At 62.6% G+C, this 15,106-nt stretch overlaps 1 protein-coding gene across 1 annotated transcript; it reads left to right on the top strand.

Annotated features, from left to right (window-relative positions):
• Positions 1-50: 50 nt before the first annotated feature.
• PPCS (phosphopantothenoylcysteine synthetase) lies at positions 51-3,500 on the top strand. The gene is made up of 3 exons (XM_054175638.1): positions 51-552; positions 1,640-1,743; positions 3,126-3,500. Exons 1-3 carry the CDS (start codon positions 51-53, stop codon positions 3,447-3,449), a joined length of 930 nt encoding a protein of 309 aa, XP_054031613.1. The 3' UTR covers positions 3,450-3,500.
• The last annotated feature ends 11,606 nt before the right edge of the window (positions 3,501-15,106 follow it).

Below are 15,106 nucleotides of genomic sequence, written 5' to 3'. Positions count from 1 at the left end.
GCGGGGGCGCGGCGCGCGGGCGCGCTTCCGGCGGAAGGGGCGGGGCGGGCATGGAGGCCGCGGGCGGCGGCGGCGGCCCCGAGGAGGCTGCGGCGGCGCTGGCGGAGGAGCGCGTGCGGGCCTGGGCGGCGGGGCAGGCGGCGCGCGGGCGGCGCGTGGCGCTGGTGACGTCGGGCGGGACGCAGGTGCCGCTGGAGGCGCGCGCCGTCCGCTTCCTGGAGAACTTCAGCAGCGGGCGGCGCGGAGCGGCCTCGGCCGAGCGCCTGGTGGCGGCCGGCTACGGCGTCTGCTTCCTGCACCGGGCCCGCTCCGCCTTCCCCTGGGCCAGGGCCCTCCCGCCGCCCGGGCCCGCGCTGCTCGACGCCCTCTGCCTCGACCCCGGGCCCCCGCCCTGCGTGACCGCCGACCCCGCCGCTCTCCCCGCCCTGCTGCCCGCCCTCCGTGCCTATCGCCGGGCTACCGAGGATGGGGCGCTGCTCGCCATCGAGTTTACCGGGCTCACCGAGTACCTGGCGCTGCTGCGAGCCGCCGCCCGCGCCCTGGCGCCCCTCGGTACTGGGAGGGGACGGGGCCGCCCCTGGTAGATCCTGGCCGGGAGGGTACGAGGCGACCGCAGGGTCCTTGGCACCAGGCTTGAGGGCACAAGGCGGCCCCGGGGCACAGGCGCTGGAGGACAAGGTGACCCCAGGGCCCCCGGGGACAAGGTGTGAGGGGACAAGGTGACCCCAGGGCTCCTGGGGACAAGGGGTGAGGGGACAAGGTGACCCCATGGCCCCCGGGGACAAGGGGTGAGGGGACAGTTTGACCCCAGGGCCCCTGGGGCTCAGATGTGTAGGGACAGTGTGACCCCATGGCCCCTGGGGTTCAGGTGTGAGGGGACAAGGGGTGAAGGGACAAGGTGACCCCATGGCCCCTGGGGACAAGGTGTGAGGGGTCAAGGTGACCTCATGGCCCCTGGGGACAAGGTGTGAGGGGACAAGGTGACCCCATGGCCCCTGGGGTTCAGGTGTGAGGGGACAAGGTGACCCCATGGCCCCTGGGGTCAAGGAGTGAGGGGACAAGGTGACCCCATGGCCCCTGGGGTTCAGGTGTGAGGGGACAAGGTGACCCCATGGCCCCTGGGGTCAAGGAGTGAGGGGTCAAGGTGACCCCATGGCCCCTGGGGTTCAGGTGTGAGGGGACAAGGTGACCCCATGGCCCCTGGGGTTCAGGTGTGAGGGGACAAGGTGACCCCATGGCCCCGGGGGACAAGGTGTGAGGGGTCAAGGTGACCCCATGGGCCCCGGGGACAAGGGGTGAGGGGACAAGGTGCCCCCATGGCCCAGGCATGAGGGGGTAAGGTGACCCTTGGGCCCAGGTGTGAGGGGACAAGGGGGCCACTAGGGCCTTCAGCCTCCCCTGCATGGGGGTCTGGGTAGTCCCAGGGGGCTGCAGAGGCTCGGTGTGAGGGGATGAGGTGGTGGCAGTGGGTGCCAGGGAGTCGCCATTGGCACTGCCCTGTTCGGGGTGGTGCCAGTAGGTGATGGGAGAGTATCTTGAGGGGGGGGCCTGGGCTTCTGTAGTTGGGGGTCCCTGGGGTGACAGGTGTGGGCTGCTGGGTGCTGCCAGCCGTGGTTGGTGACAGAGCTGTTCCTTGCAGGCTCCAGTGTGATGTTCTACCTGGCAGCTGCCGTGTCAGACTTCTACATCCCGGCCTCAGAAATGCCTGAGCACAAGATCCAGTCCTCAGAGGGACCCCTGCAGGTGAGGGGCCCCAGGGGGTGAGGGACCCCTGCAGGTGAGGGGCCCCAGGGGGTGAGGGACCCCTGCAGGTGAGGGGCCCCAGGGGGTGAGGGACCCCTGCAGGTGAGGGGCCCCAGGGGGTGAGGGACCCCTGTGGGTGAGGCCCCCCTGGGCATGGTCCCCCTTTGCTGCCCCCTCTTCCCCTCCCAGCAGCCGGTCCCAGTGTCCTGTCAGGTCATGGCTGCCTGGGGGCCAGCAGTGAGCTGAGAGCTGGTCCCTTCCAGCGGTGGGAGCTGCTGGATCTGGATCTCTGTAGATAACAGACCCCAATTTGTGCAGTTAATTGGCTTTTAATTGGCTTTTAATCACAGCAAGGTCCTGCCTCTGGGTTGGGGCAGCCCCCAGCACCAATCCAGGCTGGGGATCAAGGGCTGGAGAGCAGCCCTGTGGAGAAGGACTTGGGGGAGCTGGGGGTGCAGAGCTGGACAGGAGCCCACACTGAGTGCTGCCAGCCCAGCCCCAGCCTGGGCTGGGCTGATCCCCAGCAGTGTGGGCAGCAGGGGCAGGGAGGGGATTCTGCCCCTCTGCTGTGCTCTGCTGAGACCTCCCTGCAGTGCTGGGGCAGTCCTGGGGCACTCAGCACAGCACAGAGACAGGGAGCTGGTGGAGCAGGGCCAGAGGAGGCCACAGCAATGCTGGCAGGGCTGGAAGCCCTCTGCTGGGAGGCCAGGCTGGGAGAGCCTAGAGAAGAGAATGCTCCAGGGAGACCTTCTGGTGGCCTTGCAGTGCTTCAAGGGCACAGCAGAAGGCTGGGGACAGACTTTTGGGCAGGGCCTATTGTGCCAGGGCAAGGGGGGATGGTTTGGAACTGAAAGAGAGAGATTGAGAGTGGAGAGAAGGGAGAAATGTTTGCCCCTGAGGGTGGTGAGAGCCTGGCCCAGGCTGCCCAGAGAGGTGGAGCTGCCCCGTGGCTAGCATCAGTCCAGGTGAGGTTGTCTGGGGCTCTGAGCTACCTGTTGTAGCTGCAGCTGTCCCTGCTGAGTGCAGGGGACTGGTGTGGATGAGCTCTGAAGGTCCCTTCCCACTCAAACCAGTCTGGGATTCTCTGTGGGTCTTCCTGGGCTGGGCTTTAGCCCCTCCAGCAGCAGAACATTGCTGCAGGTCCCCTGGGGCACACCCTGCTCACTGCTGGTGGCAGGGCCGTGGTGTGATGCCATCTCACAGCTGCTGCCAGTGACATTTGGGCCTTTTTTGGTGAGATGTGACCAAATGCCTCCTTGGCAGGCTTCCCAGTGTGAGCACAGCGTGAGCCCAGGCTGGAATTTCCCTGCCCTGGCTCTCACTGAGCGCGTTGCTGTGTCCTGACCGGGGCTGCTCTCTGCTCTCTTGTCCCCCTCACGCAGATCACGATGAAGATGGTGCCCAAAATGCTCTCTCCTCTGGTCAAGGAGTGGGCCCCGGAGGCCTTTGTCATCTCCTTCAAGCTGGAGACCGATCCCCTGATCCTGCTCGATAAATCCCAGCAGGCGCTGGAGAAGTACCGGCACCAGGCGGTGGTGGCCAACGTGCTGGAGTCGCGGCGCACCGCCGTCACCATCGTCACCAGGGACTCCCAGGCCCCCCTGGCCCTCTCCCAGGAGGAGATCGCTCAGGGGGTGGAGATAGAGGAGAAGATAGTCAGCTACCTGCAGGCCCAGCACACTGCCTTCATGGGCAGGGAGGGCTGAGCAGCGGCTGCGGGCCGGACCGGGGAGGCTGTGCCGGAGGCAGGAGCAGAGCCGCAGGGAGTCTCTGTCCCCAGCGCGGCGCTGTGGGCAGCTGCTGCCGTCCAGAGCCGGGGGGCTCTTGGCCAGCTCGGCCCTGGCTCCTGTTGCTTGCTTTGAGAAATCAAAATACACTGAAAAGATTCCCAAGGATGATGCCTGGCCTGGTGTCTGAAGCAGGAGAGCAGATCTGGCTTCGGTGTCCTGGGGCTGGGAGAGCTGGCAGGTGGAGGTGGAATCACAGAGGGTTGGAAGGGACCTCAAGCATCATCCAGTTCCACCCCCCCTGCCATGGGCAGGGACACCTCACACCACAGCAGGTTGCTCACAGCCACCTCCAGCCTGGCTGCAAACACCTCCAGGCAGGAGGCTTCCACCACCTCCCTGGGCAACCTGTGCCAGGCTCTCACCACCCTCCTGGGGAACAACTTCCTGACATCCAATGTGAATGGTCCATGTGTCTGTACATAAAAGATCTTCTTGAGTCTGTCTCTTCCAAGTTTCTTTTCCAAGAAGGAGCAGTGCTCTGCAGACAGCATTCTGGGACTAGGACAGGTGACAGAGCTGGTGAGCAGCTGGTGTCCAAGTGGATGGTGAAACGAGTGTGGAAAAAAGGTGAAGGAGAAGGAGGTGGTGACAGCTCTGGAGGGAGCATCACTTACTCCAGGAGAGTCCCAGTGGACCTGTGCACAGAGACCTCACAGAAACAGGCCAAAGAATAGCTCCTGCAGCAGTGTCCCTGAGGCAGTTGTCTGAGAGGGGCTCCTGCAGCAGTGTCCCTGAGGCAGTTGTCTGAGAGGGGCTCCTGCAGCAGTGTCCCTGAGGCAGCTGTCTGAGAGGGGCTCCTGCAGCAGTGTCCCTGGGGCAGCTGTCTGAGAGGGGCTCCTGCAGCAGTGTCCCTGAGGCAGCAGTCTCAGAGGTGCTCCTGCAGCAGTGTCCCTGAGGCAGCAGTCTCAGAGGTGCTCCTGCAGCAGTGTCCCTGAGGCAGCAGTCTCAGAGGTGCTCCTGCAGCAGTGTCCCTGGGGCAGATGTCTCAGAGGTGCTCCTGCAGCAGTGTCCCTGAGGCAGCTGTCTGAGAGGGGCTCCTGCAGCAGTGTCCCTGAGGCAGCTGTCTGAGAGGGGCTCCTGCAGCAGTGTCCCTGAGGCAGCTGTCTGAGAGGGGCTCCTGCAGCAGTGTCCCTGAGGCAGCTGTCTGGGAGGGGCTCCTGCCCTGTTGGGTGTCTGGGATGCTGGGGTGGGGGATCAAGGCACGGAGATGTGGCATGAGTGGTGGTCTCTGTGTGTGGCTTGGGACAAGTTGGAGGAGAAGCAGGGAGTGTGGCTGGGGGTGGAAGCAGTGGGGTAGCAGGGATCAGCTCTTGGGAGCAGAGTTGTCCCTCGGTAGGTTGGAACCAGGCTGTCCCAGGTTCTCTCCAATTCCTGCTTCCATGCCATTGCTTCCAAGCCTGTTTTCCTCATGCCTGCAAGAAGCAGAGCATGGAATTCTGTGGTGAACACCTTCACTGCAGCTCTGCCTCTGTCCATCCTGTGCCTGGTGACAGGTTCTCCTCAAATCCACTGCTGATCCTTGAGGTCCCTTCCAGCAGCACATGGGAAGGCTCCTCCCGTGGGTGCAGCTCCCCCAGGGGAGAGGCTGCACCCTGTTTAAAGCCACATAGTCTTCAGGGAGGCAGCAGAGCTGCTGGAGTGCTGCTGAATTCACTGTGCTCAGCACAGGGGGAGAAGAGCCCAAAGGAGCATGGAAAGAGCATGGCTGGGAGGGCCCTAAGTGTAAGAAGGACGCTGAGGGCTGAGGCAGGTCCAGAGCAAGGCAGCAAAGCTGGGGAAGGGGCTGGAGAGGAGCAGCTGAGGGAGCTGGGGGTGTTGAGCCTGGAGTAGAGGAGGCTGAGAGGAGACCTCATTGCTCTCTACAGCTCCCTGAGAGGAGGCTGGAGCTGGTTGGGGGTTGGCCTCTTCTAAGGAACAAGGGCCAGGACAAGAGGAAATGGCCTCAAGTTGCCCCAGGGGAGGTTTGGGTTTGATACCAGAAGAAACTTCTTCACAGAAAGGATTCTCAAAGCCTGGCCCAGGCTGCCCAGGGAGGTGGTTAAGTCCTCATCCCTGGAGGTGTTTGAAAGAGGCAGAGATGTGCTGAGGGCCAGAGGTTAGCCTGGGTAGAGTTGGAGTATGGTTGGGCTGGCTGCTTTTAAAGGTCTTCTCCAACCCAAACAGTTCTGTGATTCCATGACTGGCTGCTGAGGTGGTGCTGGTGTGGGGGGAGGCTGTTCAGTGAGGGAGAGCAGCCCAGGCTGCTCAGGAGTGCAGAGACCCAGTGAGCAACCAGGAGGAAAATGAGCTTCTGTGTGGCCAGGACTGGCACTGGCAGGAGGTGGGGAGGGAACTGAAATGGAAATTGCCCTCCATTGATGTGGGAAGTGCTTCTCAGAGACATGGAAATGAGAGGGAGAAGCCAGAGGAACGTCCTGCACACGTGGTGGAGGCACTCAGGAGTTCCAAGAGCTTCCCATCTTCATCTTCCAGTACCTAATCCATGTGTGTGGGGGGTGCTGCTGCTCTCTGCAGAGCATCTGTACCCCTGGGGAAGCCTCAGGTGTCCTGTCTCACACTCTGCAGGACTCAGGAACACAGCTGCAGGCTTCCCTGGGAAGTTCACCACTTCAGGAAGCTGCTGGAGCCCAGCTTGGGGGAGACTTTGGAAGCTCAAACTAAACCTCAGCTGTCCCAGTCCATGGTCCTGCTTGGAGTGGGAGGTTGAGCCAAGAGCTTGGGAGCTGCCATCCCACCAGCAGCACTGCCACTGGCAGTGTTTGGGCATTGTCCTTCTGGGACTGTGGTTGTGGTGCCACAGGTAGGAAGTGGCTCCTGCAGGTCCAGGCCCAGCTGCCTCTTGTTTTCTGAGGTTCTCAGACTCTGCTCAGAAGAAGGACCTCTGATCTCTCTCTTTTCCTTGTCTTGGACTTCTCCTTTCTCTGCCATCCTCCTGGTGAATCAGCTCAGCAGGACAAAGCCTCCTTTACTCTGCATCTTGACTTCCTGTACATGCTGTGGGGGAACATCTCCCAACCTTCACTTGGGGTTTAGAAGGTCTGCAAAACTTTCAGCCTCTTCTGCTTAGTTGTTGGTGCCAGCAGAAGCATTTCAGCAGCTCCTCTGCTGGTGTGAAGGGCTTGAAGGGCTGGAACCTGTGGGAGAGGAGGACAGGGAAGCCCAAATGCCACCAGGTTTAGAGATTCCCAGGTTGCATTGGGTTGGAAGGGACCTCCAAAGGGAATCTTGTCCAACCCCCCTGCACTCAGCAGGGACACCTCCAGCTAGAGCAGGCTGCCCAGGGCCACATCAAGTCTCATCTTGAATGTCTCTAGGAACAGAGCCTCAACCACATCCCTAGGCAGCCTGTTCCAGAGTCTCCCCAGCCTCCCTGTGCAGAACTTCCTCCTGATGTCCAATCTAAACCTGTCCTGCTCCAGGTTCAAACCACTGCCCCTCAGCCTATCCCCACAGCCCCTTCTGAGCAGTCCCTCCCCAGCCTGCCTGCAGCTCCCCTGCAGATACTGAAATGCAGCTCTGAGGTCTCCCTGGAGCTTTCTCTTCTCCAGGCTGAACAGCCCAATTCTTTCAGCCTGTCTCCACAGTAGAGCTGCTCCAGCCCTCTGCCCATCTTTGTGGCCTCCTCTGGGCCCTCTCCACCTGGTCCATGTGTCTTGTCTTGTGGTCCCGAGAGCTGGCCCCAGGCCTGCAGGTGAGGTCTGAGAGCAGAGCAGAGGGGCAGGATCCTCTCTCCAGCTCTGGCCACACTGCTCTGGATGCAGCCCAGGCTGCCCTTGGCCTCCTGTGCTGCCAGTGCCCCTTGCTGGCTCCTGTCCAGCTCCTCCCCCCCGGCACTGCCAGCTTTAGGCTGCGGGAGAGACGCTTCAGGAGCCGCGGGGCACTGCCGCCAGGGGGCGTGCGCGGGCGGCAGGCGGTGGGTGGCTTATGGGCGGGGCTTAGGCGGCGGGGGCGTGTCCCGCGGCGGGGGCGTGGCTCCGCGTTGGCGTGGCGGCGGCAGGCGGGGCTGGGCTCTCCGCCTCGCACGGGGGGTGGCTGCCGCCGGCCCGGGGGGTGGCTGCCGCCGGCCCGGGGGGTGCCGGGGCCGGGGCTCTGGGGGCTCGGGAATGCGGCGTGAGGCGCCGGGGACCGCCGTTCCGCCGGGCTTCCCGCCGCTCACGGCTCCTCTCGCTCCGCCCGGGAGGGGAAGCAGCCCCTGGCGGAGTCTCCGTGAGCCGCCGCAGAAGCCGGGGGAACGGCGTGCTCGGGCCCGCGGCGGGCAGAGGCCGAAGGGACACCTCCAGCCCTTACATAGAATAGAATCATAGAATCAATAAGGTTGGAAACGACCTCAAAGGTCATCAAGTCCAACCTCTCACCCAACACAGCAGCTTGAGGCTGTGTCCTCTTGTTCTGGTGCTGGGTGCCTGGGAGAGGAGACCAAGCCCCAGCTGGCTCCAGCCAATGTTTCCCTCTGAGAACAGCTGGACCTGGAGCCATCTCCCAAGGGAGGTGGTGGGGAGAAGTTGAACCACGGGAGATGGAGCAAAACTAGGAATGGGGAGATTGAGATTGGATGTGAGGAAGAAGTTGTTGCCCATGAGGGTGGTGAGAGCCTGGCACAGGCTGCCCAGGGAGGTGGTGGAAGCCTCCTGCCTGGAGGTGTTTGCAGCCAGGCTGGAGGTGGCTGTGAGCAACCTGCTGTGGTGTGAGGTGTCCCTGCCCATGGCAGGGGGCTGGAACTGGCTGATCCTTGAGGTCCCTTCCAGCCCTGACAGTTCTGTGGTTCTATGATTGGATCCATCTCCCAGAAGTGGTGTGGAGAACAGCTGGAGATTGGAATCATCTCCCAAGGGAAGTGGTGCAGTCCCCTGCATTGGGCAGTTTCAAGCCTCAGCTTGCCAGGCTGCTGAGCCAGCTCACTGCAACTCCACCAGCACCTAGGGAGGTTGGAGCAGAGGAGCCTTGAGGCCTCCCGAGCTGCCGGTCTGGGACTGAGTCAAAGCTGGCTGTGCCTGAACGCTGCCCGGGCTCTGCTTCCTCTGGGGGCCTAAAGCCATCGGCTGGTGGTCAGAGTGCGGGTCCCAGGGGTGCTTTAAAGTTGCCTTCGGGACCATCACTCCGGCAGCAAACTGCCGCTGCTGCTTCTCCCTCCTTCCCACGAGGTGGCAGGAGAAAGGCACAACCATCCCCGGCGCTGCCCTGGCACCGATTCCCTCCCGGCGGCTCTGCTCCCGTGGACTGCTTCCACCCTTCAGGAATTCTTGTGGTGGTTGAGCAATGCTTAACACTTGGCTGGAACCGCAGATCCCTGCCCCTGCTCCTGCCCCTGCTCCTGCCCCTGCCCCTGCCCCTGTCCCTGTCCCTGCCCCTGCCCCTGCCCCTGCCCCTGTCCCTGTCCCTGTCCCTGTCCCTGCCCCTGTCCCTGCCCCTGCCTCTGCCCCTGCCCCAGCCCCAGCCCCAGCCCCTGCCCCAGCCCCAGCCCCTGCCCCTGCCCCTGCCCCTGCCCCTGCCCCTGCTCCTGCCCCTGCCCCTGCCCCTGCCCCTGCTCCTGTCCCTGCCCCTGCCCCTGCTCCTGTCCCTGCTCCTGTCCCTGCCCCTGCCCCTGCCCCTGCCCCTGTCCCTGTCCCTGTCCCTGCCCCTGTCCCTGCCCCTGCCCCAGCCCCTGCCCCTGCCCCTGCCCCTGTCCCTGCTCGTGCCCCTGACCCTGCCCCTGCCCCTGCCCCTGCCCCTGCCCCTGCTCCTGTCCCTGCTCCTGTCCCTGCCCCTTCCCCTGCCCCAGCCCCTGCCCCTGCCCCTGCCCCTGCCCCTGCCTCTGCTCCTGCCCCTTCCCCTGCCCCTGCCCCTGCCCCTGCTCCTGTCCCTGCCCCTGCCCCTGCCCCTGCCCCTGTCCCTGCCCCTGCCCCTGTCCCTGCCCCTGCTCCTGCCCCTGCCCCTGCTCCTGCCCCTGCCCCTGCCCCTGCCCCTGCCCCTGCCCCTGCCCCTGCCTGGTCACTCACTGCCAGCCAGGTGGCCCCAGAGCAGCTTTCTGGAGGAGCTTCTTTGGGATGGCACTGGCAGAGGGGGGCTGTTGGGACTCCTCTTTCTCTTGCTGCTGTCACACAGGTTGGTCACTGGGTGCCCTGGACAGTGGAGGGAGCCCTGCCTGCCCCCAGGCTGCCCCTGCAGTGAGGGCTGCCAGCCTGCCGTGCTTTGGGCTGCTGGAGGTGCTGGAAGGTGTCCAGAGAAGGGCCACGAGGAGGAGCAGAGGGCTGGAGCTGCTCTGCTGTGAGCACAGCCTGAGAGAGTTGGGGTTGTGCAGGCTGGAGAGGAGAAGGCTCCCAGGAGACCTCATTGTGGCCTTCCAGGATCTGCAGGGGGCTGCAAGAAAGCTGGGGAGGGACTTCTGAGGGTGTCAGGGAGGGATAGGACTGGGGGGGACGGAGCAGAACTAGAAGTGGGGAGATTGAGATTGGCTGTGAGGAAGAAGTTGTTCCCCAGGAGGGTGGTGAGAGCCTGGCACAGGCTGCCCAGGGAGGTGGTGGAAGCCTCCTGCCTGGAGGTGTTTGCAGCCAGGCTGGAGGTGGCTGTGAGCAACCTGCTGTGGTGTGAGGTGTCCCTGCCCATGGCAGGGGGTTGGAGCTGGCTGAGCCTTGGGGTCCCTTCCAGCCCTGACAGCTCTGTGGCTCTGTGATTTACAGTTAATGAACAGCACAAGGAGCCTCCTGGTCAAAGACCAGGGGAAGCCAACAGCTTCTCCCTCCCTGCCTCCCCTTACCTCCCTGTACATAAAAGGGACAAGAGGCAGAGCAGGGAAGTTAAACAGCAGTCACAGCAGAAGCAGTGCAGCCAGGGCTGAGCAGAAGCAGGTTGGTATCTCCCAGCCCAAAGAGGAGAGAAGAGAGAGAGCTTGTTTCCATGGCTGCCTCAAGCCCTTTATCCTTTCCTTCTCACACCCAGCAGTGATTTATTTACATTTCACCCCTTTTCTGTCCAAGAGCTGTCAAAAACTTCTAAAGGCATAGCCTGAAACTGCCACAGCTCCCTGGCTGTGCTGAGCTGAGGGCTCCAGAGCTGCCCCAGCACTGCAGGGAGGTCTCAGAGGGGCAGAATCCCCTCCCTGCCCCTGCTGCCCACACTGCTGGGGCTCAGCCCAGGCCAGGCTGGGGCTGGGCTGGCAGCACTCAGTGTGGGCTCCTGTCCAGCTTTGCACCCCCAGCTCCCCCAAGTCCTTCTCCTCAGGGCTGATCTCCAGCCCTTGATCCCCAGCCTGGATTGGTGCTGGGGGTTGCTCTGCCCCAGACTAATGTCCCAGGCTCAGAGGATGTCAGGGGTTGGAAGGAACCCAAAGAGATCATCAAGTCCAAGCCCCTGCCAGAGCAGGAGCACAGAATCCAGCACAGGGCACACAGAACACATCCAGACAGGGCTGGGAAGGCTCCAGAGCAGGAGACTCCACAACCTCTCTGGGCAGCCTGCTGCAGGGCTCTGGGAGCCTCACAGTCAAGAAGTTTCTCCTTGTGTTGAGGTGGAACCTCCTGAGCTGCAGCTCCTGCTGCAGGGTTTGCCCTCCTGCTGCAGGGTTTGCTCTGCTGCTGCAGGGTTTGCCCTCCTGCTGCAGGGTTTGCCCTCCTGCTGCAGGGTTTGTGCTCCTGCTGCAGGGTTTGCCCTCCTGCTGCAGGGTTTGCCCTCCTGCTGCAGGGTTTGTGCTCCTGCTGCAGGGTTTGCCCTCCTGCTGCAGGGTTTGCCCTCCTGCTGCAGGGTTTGTGCTCCTGCTGCAGGGTTTGCCCTCCTGCTGCAGGGTTTGTGCTCCTGCTGCTGTAGGGTTTGTGCTGCTGCTGCAGGGTTTGCCCTCCTGCTGCAGGGTTTGCTCTGCTGCTGCAGGGTTTGTGCTCCTGCTGCAGGGTTTGCTCTGCTGCTGCAGGGTTTGTGCTCCTGCTGCAGGGTTTGCTCTGCTGCTGCAGGGTTTGCTCTGCTGCTGCAGGGTTTGCTCTGCTGCTGCAGGGTTTGTGCTCCTGCTGCAAGGTTTGTGCTTCTGCTGCAGGGTTTGCTCTGCTGCTGCAGGGTTTGTGCTGCTGCTGCAGGGTTTGTGCTCCTGCTGCAGGGTTTGCTCTGCTGCTGCAGGGTTTGTGCTCCTGCTGCAAGGTTTGTGCTTCTGCTGCAGGGTTTGCCCTCCTGCTGCAGGGTTTGCCCTCCTGCTGCAGGGTTTGCCCTCCTGCTGCAGGGTTTGCTCTCCTGCTGCAGGGTTTGTGCTGCTGCTGCAGGGTTTGCCCTCCTGCTGCAGGGTTTGCCCTCCTGCTGCAGGGTTTGCCCTCCTGCTGCAGGGTTTGCCCTCCTGCTGCAGGGTTTGCTCTCCTGCTGCAGGGTTTGCCCTCCTGCTGGGTTTGCCCTCCTGCTGGGTTTGCCCTCCTGCTGCAGGGTTTGCACTCCAGCTGCAGGGTTTGCTCTCCTGCTGCAGGGTTTGTGCTCCTGCTGCAGGGTTTGCCCTCCTGCTGCAGGGTTTGCTCTGCTGCTGCAGGGTTTGCCCTCCTGCTGCAGGGTTTGCTCTCCTGCTGCAGGGTTTGCCCTCCGGCTGCAGGGTTTGCCCTCCTGCTGCAGGGTTTCCCCTCCTGCTGCAGGGTTTGCTCTCCTGCTGCAGGGTTTGCCCTCCTGCTGCAGGGTTTGCCCTCCTGCTGCAGGGTTTGTGCTCCTGCTGCAGGGTTTGCCCTCCTGCTGCAGGGTTTGCCCTCCTGCTGCAGGGTTTGTGCTCCTGCTGCAGGGTTTGTGCTCCTGCTGCAGGGTTTGCTCTCCTGCTGCAGGGTTTGCCCTCCTGCTGCAGGGTTTGCTCTCCTGCTGCAGGGTTTGCCCTCCTGCTGGGTTTGCCCTCCTGCTGCAGGGTTTGCCCTCCAGCTGCAGGGTTTGCCCTCCAGCTGCAGGGTTTGTGCTGCTGCTGCAGGGTTTGCTCTCCTGCTGCAGGGTTTGCCCTCCTGCTGCAGGGTTTGCCCTCCTGCTGCAGGGTTTGTGCTCCTGCTGCAGGGTTTGTGCTCCTGCTGCAGGGTTTGCTCTCCTGCTGCAGGGTTTGCCCTCCTGCTGCAGGGTTTGTGCTCCTGCTGCAGGGTTTGCCCTCCTGCTGCAGGGTTTGCCCTCCTGCTGCAGGGTTTGTGCTCCTGCTGCAGGGTTTGTGCTCCTGCTGCAGGGTTTGCTCTCCTGCTGCAGGGTTTGCCCTCCTGCTGGGTTTGCCCTCCTGCTGCAGGGTTTGCCCTCCTGCTGCAGGGTTTGCCCTCCAGCTGCAGGGTTTGCCCTCCTGCTGCAGGGTTTGTGCTCCTGCTGCAGGGTTTGCCCTCCTGCTGCAGGGTTTGTGCTCCTGCTGCTGCAGGGTTTGTGCTGCTGCTGCAGGGTTTGCCCTCCTGCTGCAGGGTTTGCTCTGCTGCTGCAGGGTTTGTGCTCCTGCTGCAGGGTTTGCTCTGCTGCTGCAGGGTTTGTGCTCCTGCTGCAGGTTTTGCTCTGCTGCTGCAGGGTTTGTGCTCCTGCTGCAGGGTTTGCTCTGCTGCTGCAGGGTTTGCCCTCCTGCTGCAGGGTTTGTGCTTCTGCTGCAGGGTTTGCCCTCCTGCTGCAGGGTTTGTGCTCCTGCTGCAGGGTTTGCTCTGCTGCTGCAGGGTTTGTGCTCCTGCTGCAGGTTTTGCTCTGCTGCTGCAGGGTTTGTGCTCCTGCTGCAGGGTTTGCTCTGCTGCTGCAGGGTTTGCCCTCCTGCTGCAAGGTTTGTGCTTCTGCTGCAGGGTTTGCCCTCCTGCTGCAGGGTTTGCTCTCCTGCTGCAGGGTTTGCCCTCCTGCTGCAGGGTTTGCTCTCCTGCTGCAGGGTTTGCCCTCCTGCTGCAGGGTTTGCCCTCCTGCTGCAGGGTTTGCCCTCCTGCTGCAGGGTTTGCCCTCCTGCTGCAGGGTTTCCCCTCCTGCTGCAGGGTTTGCCCTCCGGCTGCAGGGTTTGCTCTCCTGCTGCAGGGTTTGCCCTCCTGCTGCAGGGTTTGCCCTCCTGCTGCAGGGTTTGCCCTCCTGCTGCAGGGTTTGTGCTGCTGCTGCAGGGTTTGCCCTCCTGCTGCAGGGTTTGCTCTGCTGCTGCAGGGTTTGTGCTCCTGCTGCAGGGTTTGTGCTGCTGCTGCAGGGTTTGCCCTCCTGCTGCAGGGTTTGTGCTGCTGCTGCAGGGTTTGCCCTCCTGCTGCAGGGTTTGCTCTGCTGCTGCAGGGTTTGCGCTCCTGCTGCAGGGTTTGCCCTCCTGCTGCAGGGTTTCCCCTCCTGCTGCAGGGTTTCCCCTCCTGCTGCAGGGTTTGCTCTCCTGCTGCAGGGTTTGCTCTCCTGCTGCAGGGTTTGCCCTCCTGCTGCAGGGTTTGCCCTCCTGCTGCAGGGTTTGCTCTCCTGCTGCAGGGTTTGCTTTCCTGCTGCAGGGTTTGCCCTCCTGCTGCAGGGTTTGCCCTCCTGCTGCAGGGTTTGTTGCCTTCCCTGGGCCTCTGCTTTCCATAGAATCAATAAGGTTGGAAGAGACCTCCAAGATCATCAAGTCCAAGCTGTCACCCAACCCCTCCTGACAGCTGAACCATGGCTCCAAGGGCCACATCCAATCCCCTCTTGAACACCTCCAGGGATGGGGACTCCACCACCTCCCTGGGCAGCACATCCCAATGGCCAACAACTCTCTCTGGGAAGAACTTTCTCCTCACCTCCAGCCTAAACTTCCCCTGGCACAGCCTGAGACTGTGTCCTGTTGTTCTGGTGCTGGTTGCCAGAGCTTGTGCAAACCAACCCAGAGATTGCTCCTGAGCCCTCTGTGGGTAGGACAGGATGAAGCTCTTGATGTAATTCCCAGCCCCCCCTTAGTTTTTGCTGGGCAAGTGTAGGGACAAGGTGGTGCCACAGCTCAGACTGGAAGCTGGGCTGGAGAAGGGTCTTGTGGAAAGGCAGAGCCTGTGTCCTGGGGGTGTGAAACAAGAATGTGGGCAAGGCAGGAGCAGGGGATGGTGGCAGGGAGCTGTTGGGAGTCTGGGAATGATCCCAAGTTCAGAGGGGAGCAGGCAGCTGAGCACAGAGGCTGCTACAGAGGAGGGCCCTGAGGTGTGAAGGGTGTGGGAGCAAGGAGCTGGCATCAGCAGATCCTGCTGGTGGTGCCAGTCAGGAGGCCCAGCACTGCAGAGCTGAGGATGAGAAGGGAAAGGATAAAGACTTGGGGGGGTGCAGGAGACCACCCAGGTGGACTCTGGGGGCTGAGAGAGCCTCTTCCAAAAGCAGCCAAGCAGAGAGGAGCTCTGAGGAGCGGTTCCAGCTGCCAGAAGCTCTCTGTGATGATCCCAGAAGGGCTCAGGCTGGAAGGGACCTCAGAGATCATCTCCTCCAAGCCCCCCACCGTGGGCAGGGACTCCTCAACCAGACTCAGCTGCTCAGGGCCTCATCCAACCTGAGCTTGAACACCTGCAGGGAGGAGGCATGGTGAGAAGCAGTGAAAAAGGATAAAAGCTTGGTAAAAAAAATCATAAGCAGTGGTTAAAGAGGATGAAATGAGAGCCAAGTCAGACCCTGCTGAGAGGTTGCCCTCTTGCCTGGCCTGGGCTGGAAGGCTCACTGCAGAGAGCAGCCCCCTGCTGTTAGGCTGAGTG

This window comes from Dryobates pubescens, chromosome 33 (assembly GCF_014839835.1).
Source record: "Dryobates pubescens isolate bDryPub1 chromosome 33, bDryPub1.pri, whole genome shotgun sequence".
NCBI lineage: Eukaryota > Metazoa > Chordata > Aves > Piciformes > Picidae > Dryobates > Dryobates pubescens.
The sequence above is the reverse complement of the archived record's forward strand: the minus strand, read 5'-3'. Positions and strand labels throughout refer to the sequence as shown.

What these genes read in the sequence shown, in the direction of transcription:
- PPCS (XM_054175638.1), top strand. Translation starts at nt 51, where the DNA reads ATGGAGGCCGCGGGCGGCGGCGGCGGCCCCGAGGAGGCTGCGGCGGCG. An exon ending in CCGCGCCCTGGCGCCCCTCG is followed by an intron (nt 553 to 1,639) that starts GTACTGGGAGGG and finishes TGTTCCTTGCAG; the next exon opens with GCTCCAGTGTGATGTTCTAC. An exon ending in CCTCAGAGGGACCCCTGCAG is followed by an intron (nt 1,744 to 3,125) that starts GTGAGGGGCCCC and finishes CCCCTCACGCAG; the next exon opens with ATCACGATGAAGATGGTGCC.